Here is a 25822-nt window from a genome sequence, read left to right on the forward strand (position 1 = left end):
GCCATACAGTACGTAGCCTTTTCAGATTGGCTGCTTTCACTTAGTCATATGCATTTAAGGTCTCTCCATGTCTTTTCATGGCTGGATAGGTCATTTCTTTTTAGCATTGAATAACGTTCCATTGTCTGGATGTAACAGTTTGTGTATCCATTCACCCACTGAAGGACTTCTTGGTGGCTTCCAAGTTTTGGCCATTATGAATTAAGCTGCTGTTAACATCCCTGTGCAGGGTTTTGTGTAGATATGTGTTTTCAGTTCAGTTGGGTAAATGCCAGGGAACATGATTATTGGATCGTAGGCTAAGAGTGTGTTTGGTTTGTAAGAAAGTGTCAAACTGTCTTCCAAAATGGCTGCACTATTTTGCTTTCCTGTGAGAGTTCCCGTTGCCCCACCTCCTCACCAGCATTTGGTGGTGTCAGTGTTCTGGATTTGGGCCATTCTAATCTGTGTAAGGTGACATCTTGTTGTTTTAATTTGCAATTTTCTAATGACATGTGATATTAAACATCTTTTCATATGCTTACTCGCCATCTGTATTTCTTCTTTAGTGAGGTGTCTGTTAAGTCATTGCCCTATTTTTTAATTGTTTAGTTTCTTATTGTTGGGGTTTCCAAGCTCTTTATATATTCTGTGTCTTTTGCAAATGTTTTCTCCCAGTCTGTGGCTTGTCTTATTCTCTTGATATTGTCTTTTGCAGAGCAGAGGTTTCGATTTTATTTATTTATTTATTTATTTATTTATTTATTTATTTATTTATAAAGATTTTATTGGGGAAGGGGAACAGGACTTTATTGGGGAACAGTGTGTACTTCCAGGACTTTTCTCCAAGTCAAGTTGTTGAACTTTCAATCTTAGTTGTGGAGGGCGCAGCTCAGCTCCAGGTCCAGTTGCCGTTTCTAGTTGCAGGGGGCACAGCCCACCATCCCTTGCGGGAGTCGAACCGGCAACCTTGTGGTTGAGAGGACGCGCTCCAACCAACTGAGCCATCCGGGAGCTCAGCGGCAGCTCAGCTCAAGGTGCCGTGTTCAATTTTAGTTGCAGGGGGCGCTGCCCACCATCCCTTGCAGGAGTCGAGGAATTGAACTGGCAACCTTGTGGTTGAGAGCCCACTGGCCCATGTGGGAATCGAACCAGCAGCCTTCGGAATTAGGGGCATGGAGCTCTAACTGCCTGAGCCACCCGGCCAGCCCTGTATTTGATTTTTACTGCACTTAAGGAGTCTGAGGCATAAATCTAACAATCTTCAAGATAGGGAGATTTGAAATGAAGCCACAAAGCAATGTCAACCAGCAATCCCCTAAGGACCTGTTCCTCGCCGGTACTGAGAATACTGCTGGGAGGGCCAATTCCACACAGTCTAGACTGGACAGGCGCTTTACAGCTCGGTAGGTCCACCTGCCTCACTCCCACGCATGGCGGCTGGGAGGCAGGATCTTGATGATGAAGATTTACTCTTTGAGGGATCCTGTGTGCGGTGGGCACATTCACTCTCTAACCTGTAGGTTTTTCACCCACACCGGCGGTCACTCACTGCTGGCCTGTAGGCAAGGCTGGGCTTCCCGTGTGTTTTGTTTGTTGGCCCCAGTTGGCCCGAGCTGTCTTTGGACTGGGGTCTGCATTTCCTGGTGGCATCATCGGCTGGAGCAGAAGTACGGGGGCTCCCGCTATCAGCGCACGAGCTCTGAAGTTCGCCATAGTCCCCACTGCTCCCCACTACTAGATGAAAACCCGAGTCACGTGTCGGCAGGCAGTGCAGTTCTGTAGGTCGGAGGCTGTCGCTGTGAGTCCATACTTGGCCTGACCTGCCGTCCACGGTGCCTTGTCCCTCTCCTCCTCTTCCTCCTCCTCCTCTTCCTCCTCCTCCTCTTCCTCCTCCTCCTCTTCCTCCTGCTCCTCCTCCTCTCCTGTCACTTCCCCCTGCCCCCTTACTGCCTGCCAGTTCACCCCACCTAAGTCTCCTAACCCCTTCCCACCTGACATCTTGCTTCCCACCAACTTCCTCTGCCCCCAGGGGCCTTGTCTCCACAGTTTTTAGCTTCACCCTCACCCCAGCGTTTCCAGTACTGACTTTTGGGTCAATTCAGCTCTTGAGTCAATCTTTTTGTTTTAGTTTAAAAATTTTAAATAGCAAGATAATGCATGCGTATTCTAAAATACTCAAACCATCTACAAGTATATAAGCAGTCAAAGTCACTTTTCCCCAGCCCAGTTTCCCTCTCTAGAAGAAACCATTGCTAATTGTGTGGTATGCATCCTTCCAGAACTTTGTTTATACATTTAGAAATATATAACACATCCATTTGGGGTTGTTGTTTTCTTTGTTTAATGTAATCAGAATCATACCATAAATATTATTTTGTAACCTATGTTTGGTTTTAATTCATTAATTTGTAACAAACATACCTCTCGGAGATTTTTCAGAATCAGTACTGTTGACCGGCCTGTTCTTTTCGTGGCTGCATCATATTCTCTAGGTTGAATGTGGCATAATTAATTTAACTGTTCCCTATTGGTAAATATTTCAGTGGTATTTTCATCATAGTGAGCATGTGAATATTTTTGTACATGTGTCCTGGAGCTCATTTGCAAGTATTTCTTGTCCTAGAAGTGAAATTCAAAATTTTGGTAAATACAGTCAAATTGCGTTTCACAGAGATTCAGCCGTTCTTTGCTGATGCAGGAAGGAGACCATTAGCTTCAGTCTCCTCTACCCCACCACTGAGCAGAGCTTGGAATTGAATTGTAAATAAAAGCAAAATACACGTACACACTATTTGGACTGATTCCATGTAAGTTAAAAACAGTACATGTCTGTGTATGTGTGCATTTATACGCGGGAAAGTGTTTAGCCGCAGAGCCACAGGCTCTGCAGTAAGACTGTTAGAGTTTCAGCTCCTGCTCTACCATTTTCTCACACTGTTACATTATTTAATCTTTGTGAGTCTCATATAAAATGATGATACCATTAATAAGGAGTCACCCTTATAGGGTTGTTGAAATGATTACATGAGTTAAAACTCACAAAAATCCAACTTTGTCCCAGGCCTGTTACACACCAACGGGAGAAATGGCCTAGCCCCTGACCCCCACCCTCCGCCAAGATTTGCATCAATCCCTAATGCCCCGTTTCTTTTTGGTTTTTGAAGGAAACTGAGAGATTTGAGTTGGAGAAGACGGCTTTTAAAGAGAAAAGTCACGGAGGCTCGGGAGACAGAGGCAAACGTCCTTTCTCAATGCCTGGATGGTGGTTTGGTGGGGTTTGGTTATTTAGTGTCTAAAATGCACTGGGTAGGAGTCCAGAGTTTCAGATGAGGATATTTTTTATCTTCTTCTTAAAGAAGACTTCTTGACATTGGGCAAGGAAGGAGGGAAGGACAATACCCCTTACAGACTGCCTACTGCGTGCCACATTGCACCAGATTCTCTATACGTTTTCCTCTGTGAAATCTTCCTAATGCCCTACCTGTGAGGTCGGTGCGATTGAATATGTTTTATAGATGAGGAACAGGCTTGGGGGAAGGGGGTAACTTGCCAAAAGTCACACAGCTTGTCTGTGGCACTTTCTAGACTCATCCCAGCCTTGTTTCAAAGTCCATGTTTTGTCTCCTCCTGGCTGCTTCTCCGGCTCAAGTAGCAGGGGACTCTTAATAAGTCAGCAACACAGGCGAGAGCTAGTGAGACTAATAACGTGCGTGTCATCAGGCCGCCCAGGCTGAATGAAAATCCCAGTTATAATTACTACACAGCAGTGGACAGACCCGAGATGCCTCACATCCTATTTCTCTCCTTCCACTCTGCTGCAGACAAAAGTCAAAGAACATCCAAGTACACTTGCAGCGGCTCAGAATCGAGGAATGTCAAATCTTTCTTTATTAAAAGGGTAAGGGATCTTTTCCTGGGTCTGTTTCTGGCTGCTTTCTGCTGGGCATGAAATCAGTCTTATTCCTGGGGGGACAGGGGATACGTGGCACCTGGATAGTGGTTGTGCAGGAAAATTGCAGAATTCCCTTTTTAGAGGATCTCAAAATGTTTTAATAATGCTAGGATTTCTCATAACACTCTGGAAAGGGCAGAATGAGAAATGTTCCAGAGGTCATCTGTCTGTTTATTTTTAGAACTTAGAAGGTATTTCCCCTTAGAAACAACCAGTTCAGATTCAGCTCACGCAGAGTCACGGTGCCGTACTGCTCCAACGGGCCATTTCCACAGCTGGTTGGGTTGATCATTGCAGATGCCCCGGAAGTAGCAATAGTTAGATGACCTGCAGCTTCATGCAGCTTGTCGGTGGCTGAGCCCCACTTCCTGCTCAGATCCTCGGACCCACGGCCAGGCTTTCTCCGCCGCCTCCAGAAGCCACCCCAGTTAAAATTCTCCTAAGCTTGCTCTTTAAACTACCTAGATCCTATGTCTCCAAACCGTTCAATGCTGGAGAATGTATTTTTATCCTTTTTTCACCTTTTAGCCTAGGAAATTCTCCCAAAAGCCCGATGGTTGCAAGTCCGCATTAAAACTGTCAAATGACCCATGATGGTGGCCAAGCAGATTTAAATGTCCTACCCAAGGTGGCACAGCTAGTAATAGTGGAGCTGACCGCGGACCCCAGATTGTCTGACTCAGAATCTGTGCAGTTTATCACCGAGTTCTTCCATTGTCAATGCCATAGTCCAATTAGAGAGTAATTTTGTCTCTCAAAATGTTTCTAGTAGGTGCCTTTGGGTGATGGTGATTGGTTTCCTCTTTCTACTTTTCTGTATTTTTACAGATTTTGTAGTCATATTTTATTTTTATTCTAAAAATCCATTTAATGTCTATATTGAGAACCATAAAGATAGTCACATTCTTTGATCTAATAGTGCCATTTTAAGAAAGCCATACCAAATAAATAACCCGAGGAGGTGGGAAACTACCGTGTTTCCCTGAAAATAAGACCGAGTCTTATACCGTGTTTCCCCCAAAATAAGACCAGGTCTCAGGCTGGCCCGGTGGCTCAGGCGGTTAGAGCTCCATGCTCCTAATTCCGAAGGCTGCCGGTTCGATTCCCACCTGGGCCAGTGGGCTTCTCAACCACAAGGTTTCCAGTTCAATTCCTCGACTCCCGCAAGGGATGGTGGGCTGCGCCCCCTGCAACTAGCAATGGCAACTGGACCTGGAGCTGAGCTGCGCCCTCCACAACTAAGACTGAAAGGACAACAACTTGAAGCTGAACGGCACCCTCCACAACTAAGATTGAGGGATAACTTGACTTGGAAAGAAAAAACAAAGTCCTGGAAATACACACTGTTCCCCTATAAATTCTTGTTCCCCTTCCCTAATAAAGAAAAAAAAAACAACAAACAAACAAAAAGACCGGGTCTCATATTAATTTTTGCTCCTAAAGACACATTAGGGCATATTTTCAGGGGATGTCTTATTTTTTCATGTGCAACAATCTATGTTTATTCAAATACAGTCATGTCATCTTCTTCGGGAACATCGTCATAATGTACTAAATGCGTCCATCTGGCTGACGATCTTAACTGGGGCTTATTTTCAGGGTAGGTCTTATTTTCGGGGAAACACGGTATATGCTCCAAGTTATTATTAACTTTATTATTAATATAGTGACAGTAATATTACTCAAAAGTAACAGTGAGTAGTTAAATTATTGCACATCTTCTTAACAGGATATATTATTTTAAATGATAAATTTGAAGACAGTGTAGCAGTGTGAAAAATCTAAAATTAAGTGGCTAGAGCAGGATATTAAAGTGTGTGTGTGTATGTATTGTAAAATGATTGAGGTTACATCTACCTGTTTGTATACCTGTGCTCAAAGCCTGAATGGGAAAATAGAAATAATGTCAATAGGTGTTTGCTCAATAGGGGTGCTGGGATCATAAATGCACCCTCATTTTTTCCAACATTCTGTAAGGTTGTTATATTGTTGTCATGCTAAAAAGGGGAAGATATCCTATTGTCTTACTCTGTCAAAATGATGGACTCCATTTTCATATTCTTCTTTTTTTGCTTCAGAAAATAGCAGATAAAAATCTGCTGGCAGAGCTGTACCAGTACCCACAGTTTAACAGCTCTAGGCCAAACAAGCTTCCCAATGGGGTGGACTTCTGTGACATGGTTGGCAATGTGGTTCGGTCTGAAAGAAACCCCCTCACCGGCAAGGTAAGGAAAGACCAGACAGCTCACCTCTGTGATGCCCACCTGGGCCCAGCTGTTCCCAGTGTTACAACCACCCGCGTGGCAGTCGCAGCTGTCCCAGTTTTACATCCAAGGAAACTGAGAGTCCGGACAATTGAGTGAGTCACTGAGTTTGCAAGTGACCGAGCTGAGCTTAGACCCCAAGCCCACGTTCCCTCCAAAACCAAGAGTCTTTCTACCAGAGCGCTGGTCTCCAGACTGTTTTGATCATGTGTCCTATTAGCAAAACAATGAGTACACGCCCTCACGACACGTTTCCTTATCAGTGCTGTACATGTTCTGTTGTCAGTCACTGCACTGTATGTTGATGAACTTATTTTCTTTTTTTCTTAATAAAACATTAGTTAGAATATTGTCTTCCCATGCCCCATGGGGTGAGTTACCCACTTGGAGAGCAGTGCACACTGGGTTCCTTAGGAAGGAAGGAAGGGCATATTCTAAGGCCCAGAAGAACCTGTGTGCATATGTGAGACAACGGTGACCACTCAGGACGTGGGGATAGTTGTGAGGAGGTGTGGGGAGGGGAGGAAGCAGCCCTACAGCTGTGCCCCATCACCCTACATGATTTCACAACAACTCCAGTGTTCCCAAAGCAGCTCTGGTCATTGTCCCCTTGGCTCCTAACTGATCACCCTGCCATTCCTGGGACCCTGCTTCTCAGTCTCTTCTACCTGTACTTTTCACTGTTGCTTGTTTCACCCACGGTCCCCCTACTATCTCTGTTTGTCTCTCTCTCCCCCTCTTTCCCACCCCTCTTTCCTTCCCTCCCTCCTCTCTTCTGCATAATTTCTCCCTGCTGCCTTCGCTCTGCCTAGGTCTCTAGTTCCATCCGTCTCATTCCTCTGTGTCTTGCGTTCAGACTTCCTAAGAGTGATGATGTGTTTGGACCAGTCGCTGCCCAGTGTGCCATTGGTGTTTGCTGACATTCCAGTGCCAGGTTCCAGCATGCCCTGCAGTCTATGAGTAGACAGCTGCCTTCTCCGGGTGCTGGTCTCTGGGCCAGGCAGTGGTCAGCCTGGGCTGGGGTACCTGATCCCCTGCTTTCCTCAGTGGAGACGCAGAGAGCAGCATCGTATTATCTCCAGGACAATATGAACAGATGTTCACCACATTGCCATTTACGATAGCAAGGAACCGGGAGGCAGGGCATCTCCGTGGTTAAGGAGCTCTCTGGGCTCTGGTTTCTTCTGCTGCAAAATAGGGATAACAACCATCTCTACCTTGAAGAATTATTGTAAAATTAAATACGATGTGTGTACACAAGCGCTTAGCACAGTGCTTGGTAAGTCATACTCGTAAGTTCTCAAAAAATGGTAGTTTGTTTTTATTATCACTGCTATCAGAAACAGTTTAATGATTAATAATGGAATAATACTGCAGTGATTTTATATATATATATGTATGTATATATTATATATATACATATATATAAATATATATATAGTGGCTCTGCCACTTGCTGGCTCTATTACTTTGGGCAAGTGACTTCAGTCCTTGGTTTCCTCTTCTGTGAAATGGAGATAGTAACACATGCCTCATATGATTCTTACAAGGGTTAAAAGAGAACATGTAAAACCACCTGGCAAGGCACGTAGTCAGCACTCACTAAAAGGTTAGGTGTTGTTTTTTTTTTTTTTTGTGTGTGTGTGTGTGTTTTTTAAGTTGACTCCAAAGTATGTTAACTCCAAAGGTGACTGGTGGAAAGATGGTGTGATTAATAACAATAAGCAGGCGTGGGACACGGAAGGAGGAAAGGACGGTTCTGAGTGGAGATGGTATATGAATCTGTCTGTGGCGCCAGGTGCATTTTTTTAAAAAGAATAATTACAGCAACAATAATAATGTGAATTTTGTTTTTTTTCAAGTCTTTCTGTTCGGATAAAGAATTAGAGAAGTTTCTCTCCTCTCCTTCTCTAGCAACCATATGGCTGGATAGCTTCTGGTGGATCTTTCATGAAAGGTACCAGGTAAATGCAAATCTGATCGCTTCTCTCCTTGCTTAAGTTATTTTTCTATGGCACAAATCGTAACCTCTTTAACATGGGCTATAAGCCACTCTGATTCTCTGGACCGCCCTGCAGCCTCCTTCGTCACCCCATCTTTCCGCTCCCTACCTCCCACAAGCCTCGCCCTATACTCGCTTGCTGGCTGTATTACTTTGGGCAAGTGACTTCAGCTTTCTGGTCCTCTCTCTTAGCCGTTTCCCAATGTCTTGCAGCTCCCCTGAGCTGTAGGAACTGGTCCATGTCACATGTCTGGTCAAGGGCAGGGCCGAGAGTAAAGTAAGGACCTCCCGGTCCACAGTTAGGGTGCTTTCTTCCACACTCCCCCTCTATGTTCATGTTTTATAAATCCTATGAAACAAATTTCTGTAGTACTTCCTAAATAATGAGGTTAAATATCTTGAGAATAAGATTTCTAAAAAGGAAAGAAATACATATTTAAGAATCTCAGCTCTTGGCTGTTTCAGCAGGGACTGTAGTAATCCCTTCTCCGTTTTTATTCCTGGCAGCCAAACAGGGAGATCCAGAATAAGTTGTTCGACCGGATAGCCCTACAATACGCTTTTCTTTTGTTTCGTGAATCCAGGTCCCACTATGAAGAGGCTATTTTAAAGGTGAGCATGAACCACTGTTTAGGAAAAAACTCACACGAGATAGCTACTCACTTCTAAGCCAATAGGATGCCCTTAACTTTCTTTCCATAAGGGAGTGACTAGTAAGTTGTAATACATCCACACTGACTTACAATGCAGCAGTTAGGAAAAATGAGGTAGGTCTATATATACTGATTGGGAAAATGTAAAGCTATATTTTAAGAGAAAAACAAAGCAATGTATACAACGCTATGTTTAAAAAATATACATGTATATGTACATTATATATGTGTGCCTATGAATAGAAAAAAGTCTGAAAAAATCTTTACCAAACTCTTAGTCAATCGTTATGTTATATTCTGGGGAATAAGGTTATAAGAGACTTCCTTTTCTAGTTTATATATTCCTGTAGTATTTAAATAAGCCTATAATTTTAAAATTAAAAGTATGAATATACTTATATACTTTTTATGAGTGTATGTATAGAGGTACCTGAAGGTTTGCTAGAAGAAAATATTTAAGTGCATAGTTACATGGTTTGGGAGTGGGGAATGATTTTTAAAATATGGCTCCAAGGAAATAACTGTAAAGGAAAAGACTGATCAATATAATTATATAATTTTTTAAAAAATTACTACAAAGTTAAAAGGCAAATGAGAAACTATGCAGAATATCAGTACTATATATGTGTTTGTCACACAACATAAAGAACTCTTATAAATCAATAAGAAAAAATGAAACACCCCATAGACCAATGGACAAAGCACACATAATCTAGAAATTCACCAGGGAAGAAATACAAATAAGAAAAAGTTCATCCTTAACAATAATGAAAAATATGAATTAAAACAATACTAATTTGATGTCCCTTCTTACCTGTCAGAGAGCATAGATTAGAAAGTATAATTCTTAGTGTCGTTGAGGACACAGGGAAATGGCACTCTGACAGTGTGAGTGGAAAGTAAATTGATACAATTATGCTGAAAGGCACTTATGTGACCGCTTAACAAGTCACTTAGGCTTTCTGTGCCTCAGTTTCACCATCCATAAAATGGGGATAATAATGCCTCTCATTGAGTTGTCCTAAGGCTTAAAGGAGATGGTGTTTGTAAGGCATCTGACATACTGCCCAGCACAGGCTAGCTCCCAATACATTACTGTAATTAGTAGTATAATACTATCTTCTGGGAGACATAATCTAATATACAGGAAAAGCTGCTTTTATTCACGCGTGCATTCATCTATTCAACAATCTTGTCTGCCTACTGCTATGTGCCAGACAATGACATAGCTTAATAAATAAAAATAATTATTCAGCATAATTTTTAATGCAGTCTTGGCAACAAGACAATATCCACCAATAGGGGATGGTTAAGTAAATTTTGATATGCCCACTCAGTACAATATTATGAAAACTTGGGGGAAGTGCTTATGTTATCATTTAAATACATAAAGCCAGATATAAATGCATAATCTGCGTTCAACCATAGTTAAGAAACAACGATACCACCTGTGCACAGACAAAACCCAGTGAGTAGTACTTACTAATATTATCTCCAGGACATAGCAAGATGGGTCTGTCAAATGCATCTTGTCACCTTCGGGACTGCTGTTTGGCCAGGTTGCAGAAGGGGCCACACCACAGACCACATATGGACAGAGTTGCTGGGGGGGCTTGCTGGCCTAGCGTAGCACGATGCTTGAGGAGCCGTCCCCAGGTAGGGTAAGGAGTCCACTGAGCTGTGGGGCAGCTGCAGAGGGAAACTGCTCCCCTAATAAACCAGAAGGCAGTATGGTGTCAGAGAATTTTATCACAGGTCCTTTCTGACGTCAGGGGCTCTTCCGGGGGTAGAAATGTCCGGAAGGTTGCCTGAGTTCTGCTTGTCCCCCAGAGATTGCCATCACTTCTGAGTAAAGCCCTGTACACAAGCTTCTGTTGCTGCTTCCCACAGTCCTGGTTCAACACACACGAATTCAAGTCTGACCTCTGTAACACGATGAGCCTGTGGATTTCAGGTAAGAGGTGCTTCTTTGTCCCGGGGCAAGCAATTCTGGAAACACCTTTTCCACCTGAGCCTGGGTGTGTGATTGTTTGCCATCACACACCTTCACTGAGGCAGTCGTCCTTTTCTCGATATTAAAGAAAGTAAAGCGGTTAGAGCCCCAATGAGCACCAATTTTCCCGCTTCCTCTAAACAGTTCTCAGACACGCCTTGTCCCCTCTTCGTACCCAGCTGCACCTGCAGGGAGCAGGATTGAGCACAGCCCCGTAAACATCACCATCAAATATGTAGAGTGAACTCATTTCTGGTACTTAGCTATCACTTAGTGTGATACTACGTTGAACAAAATTTACTAAGTACCTATTTATTATGTGCCAGGTCCAATACTAAGCCCTGGAGGTGCAAAGGTAAATGAAACCTCCCCTCAGCAAGCTTCTAGTCCAGTAAAAGCAGAGGAGACAGACAGGAACACAATGCCAGTGCCTTTGCATTTGCACAGCGCGGCACAGGCTCACCCATCGTGGTGTCATCTGGTCCTCACACCCACACTGTCACACGGGCAGGGTGGGCATACCGTCTCCATTGTCCAGATGAAGAAACCAAAGCCTCCTGGAGAGGAAGTGACAGCCAGGACCGCAAGGCTGGTGTGGGGCGGAGACAGTGCTCGCTGGAAGCCCAGCCTCCCGATGGACCATCCGGGGGCATCTCAGAGGCCTCTGTCTTCCATTTGTCGTCTCCTGTTCTCCTTTGCAGAAGTTTTCATTACCACTCTTGACTCCCTCTTAGGTATATATCCTTGCCCACAGAATTATAACAGTTGGGACTACTCGGAACTGGATCCAGAGAGATTCCGGAGACAAGAATTAATGATGCAGAGAAAAAAACTGATAAAGGGTAAGGTACCGCTTATGGACTTCTGCCCCCTTTGTCCCAGCCACACCCAGACACCATCTAGTTGGGGCAGGGAAAGGCCAGGTTCTCGCTCACGTACCCCCAAACTAGTCACCAAAATGACTGAAATGTTAATACTTCCGAGCCATGGTTAGAGTCGGGGGTGGGATTTTCCATTCTAATGGTAGATGCCCGTTGCTGAGTGTCTGCTATGTGCCAGGCACCGTGCTAAGGTGTTTATCCTTTTTATTTAATCCTCACAACAAGCAGCTGAAGGGCCCACTGCCGCCTCCTCAGATGAGGCAACCTGCCCAAGGCCAACTTTCTTACTGCGCTCGGCAGACAGTCGAGGACGGTGTGCCAGGCACGGGGCTAAATAAACAGTAGGCACGTGGCCCCGCCGTGCAGTCTAATGGGAAGCTCAGGCAACACAGCTCCACTGCAGCGGATCAGGCACTGGGACAGGGCGTGCACCGCGCGGGGAGGGGGCCCAGTTCCGCCCTGAGAGGGTCAGGAAGTGGCATGTAAGCTGCAGTTGGAAGGGTGTGTGTTTTAGGCTGGGCAGGGGAGGACTACTGTTTTAGGCAGAGGGACCAGCGTGGGAGAAGACCCAGAGGCTGAGCGGCACAGAGGTGTTTCTCATGGCAGCAGTGGGCTGGAGGACCAGCCTGTGGGTTGCCGGGATTCAGACTCAGGACTGTGAAATCAGAGAACACACTGGAGTTCAGCTGGGGAATGTCTGCCCCTTTTCATGGGGTACCCCAGGGATGCAGCAAAGCTCTGTCTTTCATGGGGGCAGACAGCATCTGTCTAATCAAACCCTTTCGTGATATCCAGGACCCTTCAGGGAGGAGGGAGAGAGGAATGAGGAGACTGGTTTTTCTCTTAAATGTGGTGAAAACAATTCACATTGTCAGAGTATGAAGCTGAGCACGTAGCTGTAGTTGGATTAGCAACACAGATAACGCTAATCACACGGACTTGTTCTCTGCACCAGCCGCTGCTGGACTTGCATTGTTTTGTTTCATCCTCCCCAACCTTAGGAGAGATCCTATTATTTCCATCGTATGGCAGGAATTGAGGTGTAGAGACGTTCAGGTGCCCGAGGTTTCCCAGCACAATTGGGGAGCCAGGTTGTTGCCCAGACAGACTCACCAACCTGGTGCTTTTGTCAGTCTTTGGCCTCTCTGTCCAGTGAAACCGTTCTCCTTCCCTTAGTCTAACGTCCTCAGGGAAAGGAAGGGCACCCAGCAGAAAGGAGGGACCCCCTTACGAGGCAGTGCTGTCTCAGGAGATGAGCTTCCTGTGCCTGGAGGGGCCCTGGCAGAGCTGCTAGCACGTTGCCTGAAAGGTTGTGGGTTGGGTGGGAGCTTGGGTGAGGTGCCCCCTGAGACTCTCTTTCTGAAAGCTGGGAATCTGCGGTTGTGGGGCAGCGTAAGCCAGGGTGGGGAAACTGTGCCCAAGACCTCTCTCAGGCGTAGTAGTTCCCTTGGAGCACTCCCAAGCCTCACGGCTGCGACTTATTACAGCGAAAGCACACAAAGGGAAAAGGTGCATCGGGAAAAGTCCAGGAAAACCAGGCACAAGCTCCCCTGAGTCCTCTCTCAGGGAGTCACACAGGTCGCGCTTAGTCCTCCAGCAAGGAGTTGTGCCAACACGTGGGAAGTGTTGCCTGCCAGGCAAGCTCGTTAGAGACTCAGTGTGCAGGGTTTCTACTGGGGTCTGATCACATAGGTGCCCCCTGCCTGGCATATTCCAAATTCCAGGGTCCCACAGGAACTCAGGTGTTCTGTGTAAACCATATTGTTTCTACAAATGGTTTAGGCACAGTGAGCCACTACACTGCTGAAACCCACATTCCCAGGTGCCAGCCGAGGGCCAGCCTTATAAGCAGGACTCTTCAAGGACAGCCATCAGGGCTGCTATGTTAACACTTTCCTGCACAATTGTGAAGATGGATATGAGGCCATAAGGCCATGAGGAAGCCAGAAATGCCCTTCAGCTCAGTAGGTCAGGCCAGAAGGATGCTGGAGCTGGGGTGGGTTCCAGATTCAAAGCAGCTCTAAGCACCTAGCAGCCAGCATTTGCAGATATTCCGCTTAGAACTAGGAAGTCAAGAGGAGGATTGGGTCTGGGGAGAAAGGCCACAAGTTTGATCTTAGACGCGATAAATTGGAGGAAACGATGGACCATCCAGGTGGAGATGACCAAGATGCCACTGGAGATGCAGTTAGGAGAGAAGTCAGGGCTGGGCTCTCAGTTGGGAGTTTATTAAAGTAGATATGCTCGCTGACATTATCTCTAGATGGAAATATCAAAGGAGGGAGAAGAGAGAGGTGTCATGTGGGGCAGCCTGCGGGGTCTCTGGTCCCGCTCCCCACATAAGAACACAGGATATGGTGAAGCCAAAATGGAACACCCACGAAGCCATAGGTAGGGGAGTCATATCACTATATTCTCGCTGGCGGCTGGGTTGGAGACACAGGAAGCAGGAGCCACAGAATCCGCAATCCACACTCCACCACACTCCGCACTTGCTAGCTGCAATCCGTGCTTGCTAGCTCAGCCACCATCTTCTTGCTGGTCCCCGTTTTCTGCTAGCCTAGCCACAGCAGTTATATTAGTGACCAATGGCTCACTGGTTACAGCTGACGGCCAACTAGCCACAGCTGATGGCCATCCAATCACAGTTGATGGCCATTTACTACCTGAGCCAGCACCTTTCTATGTGAGGCTGAGAGCCTGGAAACCGCACTCCTGGCTCTGTCCCCACAAGGGGGCTGGGGTCAGAGCCTTGGAGACCTACATGCTGGAGGTGGAAGAAAGGATCCAGAGAGGCCGGAGGAGCCCAGAGACACTGGGGCCCTGGGGGCCAGAGGGGCCTGTACTGAGGGATGGTCAGTGATGCCAGCGGCTGCAGCAGGACCACAGAGCGAGGCCTAGGAAGGAGCCATGGAATCGTGTGGTGAGGTTGCGGTGATCTTCTCTGTATATCAGCTTTATTGAGATGCAATTCACATAACATACAATTTACCCTTTGAAAGTGTATAATTCAGTGGTTTTTAGTATATTCACAAAGTTGTACAGCCATCACCACTATCTCATTCCAAAAACATTCTCATCACCCGCAAAAGAAACCCTGTCGCTGAACTTTGAGAGAGCTGTTTCCATCAGGTGGTGGAAGGTAGGACCCAGGTGTCAGGGAAAGTGATGCAGGAATGACAACAGAGTGTGTGGCTCGTTCTGAAAGCCTCAGCCTGACAGAGCAAGCTGTGCTGGAGGAGTTAGCAGGGTTGGTGGTAGGAGAGCCACCCTTGTTTAAATAGACAGCATCCTTCTGAGGTACCAGCAGAAAAGAGCAGAGAGAATGGGTGAGGAGGAGCGCCAGGCGGTGCTGGTTGGTTTCCTGGATGAGGAGGCGGCTGCTCCATTGTGGTTCCTGTGCTGTGGCAAAGACTTGCTGCTGAAAGTGTGGTCCAGGGACCAGCAGCATCAGCATCTCTCTAGATGGACTACATCAGACTCTGCAGGTTTCCAAGGTGCTCCAGGGAGCCATACGCACATTCCCGTTTGAGAAGCCTGGGTCCAGGGCACAGGGAAGAGAATACCCGACAGCCTTAGAGGAGCGTACGGCTGCGGTGATTGGCTGGGAATCAGAATAGCCACCCCTTTCTCACAGCCAGGCGCTGCTGTGTGCTCCCTTCCTATACTTTCACAGTTACTGGCCCATTTAATAGGTTTGCATTCCCAGTGGTCATCATGGACACACGGGAATTGCAAAGTGAAGAAAATCTGACCTGTAAGTTGTCTTCAAACTTCATGACATTTTAATGAATACTAAATGTAACACCTTCTGAGGTTGCTAGATTGGTACTTTTTAAAAGCGTTTTATCCAACATTTTTTCATTTCAGTTTTTCTGGGTTCTGAGTTTTTGGTTTTACTTTAGAAGTCAATCCTCTTTTACCCCGCCGTGTGGATCGCGTGCTTGTCCTGCCCACTGGGCTCTGCAGTCATCATTTCCTTTCATTGCTCATCAGCCCTGTGAGGTAGTTAGTGGTCACACCTTTTAACAGGATCGGAGAGGTTAGGTAACTTGCCCAAGGTCTCTCATAAGTGGTCCTCTTGCTGCTGCTGTTGCCTCCAGGGACGGGACGGCCTCAAGGCTCCTGATCTGTAGTGTCGTCCCCAGGACAAGAAGGAACCAAAGAACAACTCTTCGTCACTTCTGCCATATGCCAGTAACCCCCAAATCTCTGTACCCTGGCCTCTTGGAACTCACCCCGGTCTATGCAACTGCCCTCTTGGCCTCCCTGCGGGGATCTCAACTTAGAAAGGGGTGGGGACAGTGCCGATTCCCAGCCCCCGGCATCGGTTCGCTCCTGGCTGACTGCAGTGGCCTCTCCTGGGCTCCTTCCCTTCATTCTTAGCCCAGCCTGATCTCCACACAGCGACTAGAGTGACCTTGTACAGACACACATCAGATGAGGTTGTTCCCTGCTTAAAACATTCAATAGTTTCTCCAGTACACTTCGAATGAGATCCAGACTCCTTAGCCTGCCTTGATTGCCCTGCAAAATCCGGCCACCACCTTTCTCTCCAGCCTCCTCGCATCCATGCCCTCCCTTGGCACCAGGCATCCGCCCACTGGCCTTCCTTCGGCCTCTTGGGCACCCCCAAGCCTATGCCCGGGGGCCTTTGCACTAGCTGTCACCTTTGCCTAAAACGGCTTTCCTCAGAGTCCCGAGGGACTCGCTGGCTCCTTGTTTTTCAGTTTCCAGGTTCAGATTCCAGTTTCACTGCCTGACTCCCCAGCCACCATCATCACATTACCTGTTATAATTGTATACTGCTGATCTCAGTCTGCTTTTCTCCCTGTGAGAGTTATGGACTGTTTAGCATCTGTCTCCCTCTATTAGAATGTAAACTCCACGAGAACGAGACCTCTTTTTCTTTATTACTTTTCTATCTCCAGCTCCTAGAATAGACCTAGCACAAAGAAGGCACTCAACAAATATCTCTTCACTTCATGAATGAGCTCACCTATGTAAACTCTTGCACTTCGCATGTAACAGTGCTCTATAAATGTCAGTCACCCAAAAATATAGACAAAGCAGGCACTGCGGAGGGATAGCTGTCACTCAGAGGCCAAGAGCAAAATATTATTTAATGTTTTTGCACTGCCTGTCACAACTGCGTAAAACAAATGCGTTTTCATTGCACTAAAATACGTAAAACCTCTGACAGTTATATCAGAAACCCAGCTAAGAGATTCCATTTCCTGCCCTAGGAATAGAAATAATCAAAAGTTTTCCAACCCTGAAAGCAGCTGAAGTTCTACTGAGTAAACCAGGATGGAGGGAGTAATTGCATGTCATGGTGGGGACAGAGCCCCTCTCGTCTTTAGCAGACACACTTTCCCAGCTATTCAAGGAAATGGTTTGTTGTGTTCAAGCTGGGCTTGTCAATGGCAACAATCCATCCGAGAGTCCGTCCGCGCAGAGCTTCAAGTCTCTGACCTGTGGTCTGCCTTCTCGCGCTTAGTGTTGGGTTTTGCACAGTAGGAATGAAAAAGCATCTGTCTGGCTGGCTTCTGCTATGAGGCCCAGCTATATATTATAATATAAATAAGGGCTCTTACCTATTAGAGACTGGGTCGTCATTCATTCATTTAATAAATAATAGATGTATGGCTTACGCAGCTGAATGGTGCCATTTACTGAGACGGAAAGTGTAGGGTTTAGGGTGGGGGGAAGCTATCAGGAGTCCAGTTTTGAGCTGGTTAACTTTTAGACGCCTGTGAGAAGTGCAAATGGAGACGTTACATAGGTAGTTAGTATACAAGATGAAACTTCAGAGGAGAGGTCTGGATTATAGAAGGAACTATTTCTGCCCAAGTTTTACATATCTGTGACAAAGTGAAAACGAGGAACTAGGAGAGAATGAGCACCACGGAGCCACATGCAAAGGCAGAAACCACAGTAGGCTTGGTTCAGAAGACTGAAATTTCTATCTAGGTGAGGCCACCTGTCAGGTCTATAGCTTTGAGCAAATTGGAGCCTCTGTGTTCTTATCTGCAAAATGGGCATCATGACGTATTGATTCTTATAGATTCAGTCTAGGGATAGGTGATGCCCCATAGATTGTTGTCTAGTCATGTCCTGTCAGAATGTTTACTCACTTTAACCGGAATTTCCCCAAATTCTAGAGCATCGGGACAGAGAGGATCAATAACAACACTGATCCAATTTCCTCCCGCTCGTGCCCATCCCTGCTAACGCCCACCCGTCTCCCAGACATGTCTGGGCATCCCCAGATTGAATCTCACATCGGCTCCAAAACAGGCTCCCCTGCAACTCTGTCCCATCACAGCTGAGCCCTCAGCTCGCGAATCTGAGCAGTAGGGTGACCACGTGGGGTAGAACGGTTCCATCTCCTCTGTGCCGTGGTGGGGAGGGGACTCCAGAGCCATCTTAGTTTACGTCCCACTGCGAGACAGTCACCTTGCCTCACACTCGGTGTGGTTGCTGGTCACAACGTGGGAAAAGTACTTTGAAGAGTCCACCGTGTGCGCATTTTTGTATGTATCCTCTCTAGTCCTTACAACATCCGAGGTAGGTGATGATTTCCTTTACTTGGCAAAGGAAGAAATAGAGGTGAATCACTTGTCCCAGGGCACGCAGCTGACTTCTGCCAACGTCAGGATGCTGCCAGTCTGAGCTCTTCCTGCAGCACCATGTTGCCTCCAACAAGTAGGAGGGTCTAATAACTTAAGCCAAGGCAGTCTCCTTGCATTTACTCTCTGCGCCACTACAGAGCTCTCTGAGGCCTGTTGAGAATGAGTGTGGGGCTTCATTGAGCTTTGGAAGTGTTTTCTCTCTAACAAACCCCAGTAACCACTTCAACTCTATACACAGCAGTAGCTGTCGGACAACCAGCTGCGTGGTGTATGGGAAGGCCTTTCCTCTTTCTTCTTCCCATTCAAATATTTATACAAAAGCAAAGTGGTGGTTGTTGAGGCTGGTAGACTGCTCATCTTGGTGGGGCATCTGTTTGACATTGCTGCACTCCTTAAAGACAGAACAAAAGTGTCTTCTCTCCTTGGAAGTCCTCCAGCTCGCCCCTTGAGATGGAATCGAGTGTTTCCCATTCTGCCTCCTCTGATACTCTGCTTGTACTGCTTCTGGCCATTGATTACTGTTCTGCATTATCTGCTGTTCCCCATCATCTATAGAAAGAGAACCGCTGATGTTTATCTGAGTAGGCAGGTAAAAGATTACATTTCCTAGCCTTTCCTACAACCATGTGTGACCATGTAACTAAGCTCCAGTTAATTCAAGATATAAGGGGTGGGCTATGTGGCAGTTTCTGGGAGCCTTCCTTAAGAAAACAACTCATGTGAATCATTTGCCTCTTTGTCCTTTTCTCCATTCTGCTGCCTGGAACGTGAATGTGATGACTGGCGCTCTAGCTGCCATCTTGGACCCTAAGAACAAGGGTCTTTTCTTAGGAAAGGTGAGCGGGGAGAAGTTAGAGTCCCTAAGGACTTCCCATTAGCAGAAATACGATCTAAGTCCTGGATTGTCTACCTTCAGACTGTTACATAGGAGAAAATTTCTACCTAGTTTGAGCCACTGTTATTTTGAGTCTCTGTTACTCACATACAAACCTAATCCTAACTTACATTGCCTCTTAACAAATATCTGATACTTTTCACACCTTAGCATAATTATCTATTTACTGTGCTCCTGCTAGACTGGAAGCTCCTCTGGGCAGGGACTAGGTTTCAGGGTCTGCCCAGTGCCAGATACATTAGTTGCTCAATGAAATGTTTACTGCAGGAGGTGTGGTGAGTGGTTGCATAAACCACTGTAGCTGTGTTCATGGAGCCTTCACATGAGCAGCCACTCATGTACTTTGCATGCATTAGCTGGCTTAGTCCTCATAAGAACCCTGTGAGGAAACCAAGGCAATCAAGAGGCTCGATGACTTGCCCAAGATCACCAACTGTTGAGTGACAGGGCTGGGAGTGGAACCCGGGTCTGCCTTAGTCCCCAGCCCATGTGTTTCTGCATCAGCCACTTCTTTCCACCGTGCTCCCAGGATGGAGGGCTCAGTGGTCAAGCTGAGCCCGAAAGCTCTCCCTCGGCAAGAGCCATCAGCAACATCTGGGAAGAAGCATGTGTTCCTCTCACCACCAGTTTCACTAAATTGGTTCATTTTTTCCTGTCCCCTGGAGTCTATGAGTGTAAATTCAAATAACGAGAGAGACTCTTTATCCAAGAATTCAGAGGACAGCTCACAAATACAGAACACCATGAAAAGGGCACTAACTACCTAAAGGGAATGTAGGCTTTTGGCTCAGTTATTGTCTCCAAAGCCCTCGTTTCTTGGGTTTGTTTGAACATAATTTGCCACCCTCGTTTTACACTTGTGGTTCTAGCCTGGGCGTTGGTACCAAATAATACAGGTAACCCCTGTATAACACGGTTGTTAGGTTCCTTAAAAATGCCATCTTACGCGAATCTGTGTTATATGAAACAAAGAACTAGTACAAAAAAGAGGGTTAGGTTTCAAATATTTAAAAAAATACTATTATATTTTTATAATTAAGAGAAATATCTTTATTAAAGCAATTTTCACCAAAAGTATAACATATTAATATGTATTATAATGTTTTCTTCGTCATCACTACTAAGCACCATTAACTGAGGGAGTTTTCGTTTTGGCAAGATATCTTCATCCTCTGAACTTAATGCTCCACGAACAAAATGGATTTAAAATTCTAATACATTTTAATATTCTGCAGTCAAATCTGATACGACATCCACGTTCGAATGAAAAATTTCAAATGACATATCTTTTGCTCTTAAAAGCTCGTATTACATTCTGTGTTGTTTGGGGATTTCCCTAATTTCGAATGAGATTATTTTTGCTCTTAAAAGCTCTTATTACACTCCATGTTGTTTGGGGATTTCTCTAATTCTCAAACCGTGTTAGAGCGAAACCGTGTTAGTATAGACGTGCCGTGTTACATGGGGGTACCTACGAGTGAAAGTAATTGTCTTTTCAGTTCAACAAGCTCTGATTAAGTTCTACCTTTGTAATGATGAGTTCAGCACAGTGCTAGTATCTGTGGGAAAGAGAAGTTGTTGGCAGTGAAAGAAAATACCGTGTTTTGTGGTGTATAATGCGCACCCACATTTTTGGCCCCAACTTTCGGGGGAAATCTGTCATTTTAATTTTTTAATTCAAGTTTTTATTTGTTTACATTTAGGTACTTGATTTTTTGTATTATAAAGGAATTTTAGCATTTATTTTTTAACATATTATGGTACAAGAAATTTGATGTAACAGTAACAAATTTACAAATCATAGAAGGCCAAGAACACTTCACCATTGTAAGTTCATCATAAGTTCAACAAAACTGATGCTCGTATTCCAGGGTATTATTTTGCAAACAGATATCGTTATTGATTTCTAGAGTTACACTTTTAACTCATAAGCGTAAACACAAGTACTAAAAACATTTATATAGATACAGAATTAGTACTACCATTTATAATGCGCGTAATTATTATTCCCTCACCAATTTGGGCAAAAGGTGCACATCATATACACGGCAAAATACAATAAATCTGACATGATTGCTGCTCCCCTCCCCATCAGAAACCAGCATTTATTGAGGTAGGAACTGGTTTGTGCCTGGGTGTTAACATATAAAAGTGACTGAGTGAGTACCGGGAAAGGTCAATCCCATTGAAAGAGAAGTTTGTTATTTACAGTTCTAGAAACTGAGAGGCATGGCCTGCTATGCAGGGTCATGAGAGGAAACACCAGTGTCAGTCAGGAGGCAGAAAGGGGCAAGGGGCCCGCAGAGGCCACAGCCTTTATTGGGATTTCCTGGGGAAAGACTAGGCGTGACAGGGTAAACAGCTTTGGATGGGCTAGTTTGAGTTATTCTGGTGGGCTTTGGGGTCTAGGGGCTATGACCATACTGTAACCTGTAGAGAATTCTGTCATGGAACCTGGGCTAGTGTGACACTTACTATTTGCATGTCTTTTTTGTTCTCACTAAACTCTGTGTTCCTTGAAGATAGTCCACTTCCAGCACTTAGCATGGGCCTAGCACATAGTACGTGCTCAGTGTTTGTTGGCCAGAGGGATAGAAGGATCGACAGATAGATTAATAAATGGACAAATCTATGGCCATAGGTGTACATGTGGATAAAAGCACGTGAAACTATGAATTTCCCCAAACTACTTCCTCTAGTATCTCCAATGATCTGAACACACCCAGGCACTTTCATACTAATAGGAAGCTGAGATCTGCCATACGTTCTCTCTTACCACAGCTGACAAGCTCCAATGATCTTTTTTTTGGCTAATATTGTATTGACAGACGATTATTGTCAGACTTCGATCTTGAAGAAAAGTACACAACGAATCAAGTGGATATCAAAAGCAAGATATGAGAATATGTTTCCTGAGAAGGTGAGCACATAATTAGAAATTTAATAGTAGAGATGATTTTAAAGCAGCTAGGAGATAGGCACAAGTTGAATGAAAATTTTCTCTGGATTCCTCCAAGGATTCAAATGACTTGCTTGAAATTCAGGAGCCTGGGTGTAGTGGAAAGAGAGCACTGAGTCTCAGTTTTCTATTCTGTAAACTGGAGATAGTCACTCTGAGGTTGACCCCAAGTAGTGGTGATAATTAACGTAATCAACACTACATGTCCAGCACGCAGCCTATTTTGTTTAACTGTCACAATCCCGAGATAATTACTCCTGCTATTCTTCAGTTTATTAGTGAGGAAATGGTGCTCAGAGCAAGTAACTAATTCATCCAAGTTCACAAAACAAGTAAGTGATACAGGCAAGACTTACACGCAGACTGTCTGACTCTGAGCCTGAGTTTTTCACCACCGAGCTTGGCCAGCAGCACAGTCCCCAAAACAAGAGAGGCACTGAATTATGTGTGTTCTCTCCTCTTCTGCTTCCCTCCCCCTAATCTTGCCCCACAAACCTCCATGCTGGGTAGTTTCCATCAATGACACCTTCAGTCTGGTGTAGTGGGGAGAGCCCCGTAGGATCCAGGACAGGGCAAGAGGTTTTGGGCTCCCCCAAGACACCAACTAGCAAAGGAGTCAGGCCATAGAATGTGGGCCAGTACAGCAAGTATTGTAGATTTCTTGAACCTTCTTCATTTCTCCATATTCACTCCTGCTGCCTATTTCCCTGAGCATTTCGCGTGAAACTTTAGAGGAGGAGCAGGGCATGTTGGGAAAAAAAGACAGATGTGGGTTCAGATCTTGGTGCTGCACCGCTTCAGCTGTGTTACTTGTGTTACCCTTTCCTGACCCATAAAATTGGGGAAACGAAGCCCGCAGTGTTATTATGATGCTATTTTTATTGTTGAATTTTACTTTTGGAATAAAGTCAGTATGCGCATATAGAAAGGTTTGGAGGATACACAGAAAAGTATTAACAGATTTATTCCTAGGAAATGGGGATGGAGGAGACTTTTATCTTTTCCTTTATTTATTTCTACATTGTATTAATTTTTCACAATGAATATGAATTTATTTTGTTAAAAGCCAATAAGCGTTTTACTCTCAGAGATAGCAGAAAAAATGATAGCTAAATGTCAAAATAAAGAATTTTTTAAAAAGAACTGCAATTGGCCCAGAACAAGAAAGAGGATGGTCCCACTTCAGGTGGTCCCACCTAATGTGTGTCCAGAGACGGACCAAACTGAAAATCCTGTCTAGGAGTTACTGAAGGCCCTGAAGATGTTTAAGTTGGAAAAGCAAGACTTAAAGATGATGCCAGGGTCCCCCTCAAATATTTTAAGGACTGTTACTTAACACGTGTTTTGAAGGAAGATGGGTTGGAATTACCGAAGTCAGATTTTTATCTAGGGTGAGAAAGAACTTCCTAAGAGCCGAAGTTGCCATTTAAACCAGCTGTACCCTCTGGCTCTGCTGTAGACCGTCTGCTGGTCCTTGTTCCAGCTCAGGCTCTCAAACCGAGCCCTCCCTCTTGCCAGGTCTCTGATGCCAACCCCTTCCCTCCAGCTCCTCCCCTGCTTTCTCCCTGCCTCTTGAATCTGATGTTCTCGGACTTCTCTTGCCCAGTGGCCCGTCTTTGCCCGGTGCTGTGGCTCTGAGCCAGCCCCATCCCTGTACCCACAGCCCCTCCCCTGCCTCCCGCCTGGGAGTAGAAATCAGATGCTTACCAACAATGGAGCTGGATGTTTCAGGAGGTAGTGTATTTCTTGTAAACAAAGTTAGGAATCCAAAACGAACACTTACCTGTTGTGAATATAATTGAAAGGGTGTGTACCAACTGGGATTCTTTGCTTACAAGTAACAAAATCTATCTCTGGCCAATGTGAGCAAAACCCGGAAGAACACCGAGTTGCTGGAAAGTCTGAAAACCAGTCCAGGGACCAGAAGAAGAATCAAGCCATTATAACCCTCAAGCCGTTTCTTCAAAGTGACGTCTTTGGAATGGATAAACCCCCACATGTTTTCAGCCTATATTTCACCCTACTCAAGATTCAAAATCTCAGGAGCAGGAGTTTTCATTGACCGAGATTATTCCAGGTGCCCTGGCTCCAACTGGGTGAATGAGAAGAAGGTGATGGCTGGCAGAGCCTGTGAAGGCCTCTGTGGACCCCTTCTGAGGCCCTCGTGGGAGGGCAGGACATTTGACTTAAAGCCCCCTCAAGCCCAAATGCTGTGGAGGGCGGCGGGTAAACCCCAAACACACAAGACTCGGAGGTTGTTAAGAACTGAGAATGGATACTGGGCAGCCAAAGAAAAATTCTTCGGATAAACATGGAGCTAGGTTAGCGGATCCTAGTTCACTTGGGATTTTTCTAGACTTGGAAAACCTTTTTTTTTTTAAACTAAGTAAGTTTACTAAAACAAAATGACTGCTATCTGCCATCACCATCATTTCACAACAAAAGGTCATTAATATAAAAAAGTAGAAAAGACAATCTCAGAATAAAAGAGAGTCCTAAAAGTGAATACATTTACTTTATGTTAGATGTATTGTAATGTATCTTTCCTTTCCCCCCTCATTTCCCTGGAGACCAGTGAACACAGACTGGCCCCCATTTGGGGATGGGGTTTTAGGACTCATTGGACTAAATGATCTGTAGGTTCCTTACTAACCCCACATTTCTGTAATCCGAGTGGGATCTTGCTGTAGGATGCTGTTTCTCAGTTGGGGGTGATTTTGGCCCCTAGGAGACACTTGGCCATGTCAGGTTGTCACAAGTGGGGAGGCTGGAGCACTACTAGCATCCAGCAGGTAGAGACCAGGGGTGCTGCTCAACTTCCTACAATGCACAGGACAGTCTCCCACAGCAAAGAATTACCTGGCCCCCAATGTCAACGTACTGAGGTGGAGAGACCCTGCTGTAGATGGAAGAATTCTCATTAAGCAATTAAAACAGATAGGATTCGAGAATAGTGTGGTTCGGTGCTGTTGCAGCCTTCATTCATGAGACAGAATTATTGGTGGGTTAAACCATCACTGCTTCTTCAAAATAAAAGGTATTGTTTCTTTCAATATAAAAGGAGTACATAAGCATTGTCATTTTTGGGAAAAGGCAGAGGAATATGGGGAAGGAAAGCAAGTCACTCCTGGCCCCAGCCTATTCTCTTTCCTGATCCATTTCCTCTTGGTTGTTGATTAGCATCTGAAATAGAGCTCGTCCCAACAGGCCTCTTGATTCTCCCACTCTGCATCCTCTCTGTTCCTCCCTACGTCTTCCCTCCTCAGCAACTGGCACCTAAACCTTCCGAGTCATCCTTGACTCCTCTTTCTCGCACCCACATTGAGTCCATCAGCAAATCCTGCCAGTTCTGCTTTCATAATATATTGCAAGTTCAGTCACTTCTAACCCTTCTCCCAACTGCTCGGTCCCAGCCCCATGAGCTCCCCCAACCTCTGCAGAGGCCTCCCGACTGCTCTTCTCAGGTCCACGCTTACCCACTGCAGTCAGTCATTCCTCTACACGTCCGTCAAAGGGATCTTTAGAAAAACAATCAATCAGATTATGTTGTACTTGGATCAAAACCTTCCAGTGGCTTCCTTCACACTGAGAAAAGATCTTAACTCC

The 25822-nt window shown here is 45.3% G+C and overlaps 1 protein-coding gene across 4 annotated transcripts in view; it reads left to right on the plus strand.

Moving 5' to 3' along the window:
• Window positions 1–25822, plus strand: part of FAM227A (family with sequence similarity 227 member A) — a 53963-nt gene that overhangs the window by 6371 nt on the left and 21770 nt on the right. For 2 of the 4 annotated variants that reach the window (XM_088796408.1, XM_088796411.1), the window contains exons 4-9: window positions 6013–6159; window positions 8061–8162; window positions 8708–8812; window positions 10684–10807; window positions 11581–11688; window positions 22086–22177. In XM_088796408.1, the coding sequence (XP_088652534.1) occupies window positions 6013–6159; window positions 8061–8162; window positions 8708–8812; window positions 10684–10807; window positions 11581–11688; window positions 22086–22177 (678 nt within the window). Of the gene's footprint in view, window positions 1–3288; window positions 3881–6012; window positions 6160–8060; window positions 8163–8707; window positions 8813–10683; window positions 10808–11580; window positions 11689–22085; window positions 22178–25822 lie in introns of those variants that run through there. The other 2 variants (XM_088796412.1, XM_088796410.1) reach the window with 2 other exon arrangements.

This window comes from Rhinolophus sinicus, chromosome 1 (genome assembly GCF_057876585.1).
Source record: "Rhinolophus sinicus isolate RSI-liver-muscle chromosome 1, RSI-T2T, whole genome shotgun sequence".
NCBI classification, from domain to species: Eukaryota; Metazoa; Chordata; class Mammalia; order Chiroptera; family Rhinolophidae; genus Rhinolophus; species Rhinolophus sinicus.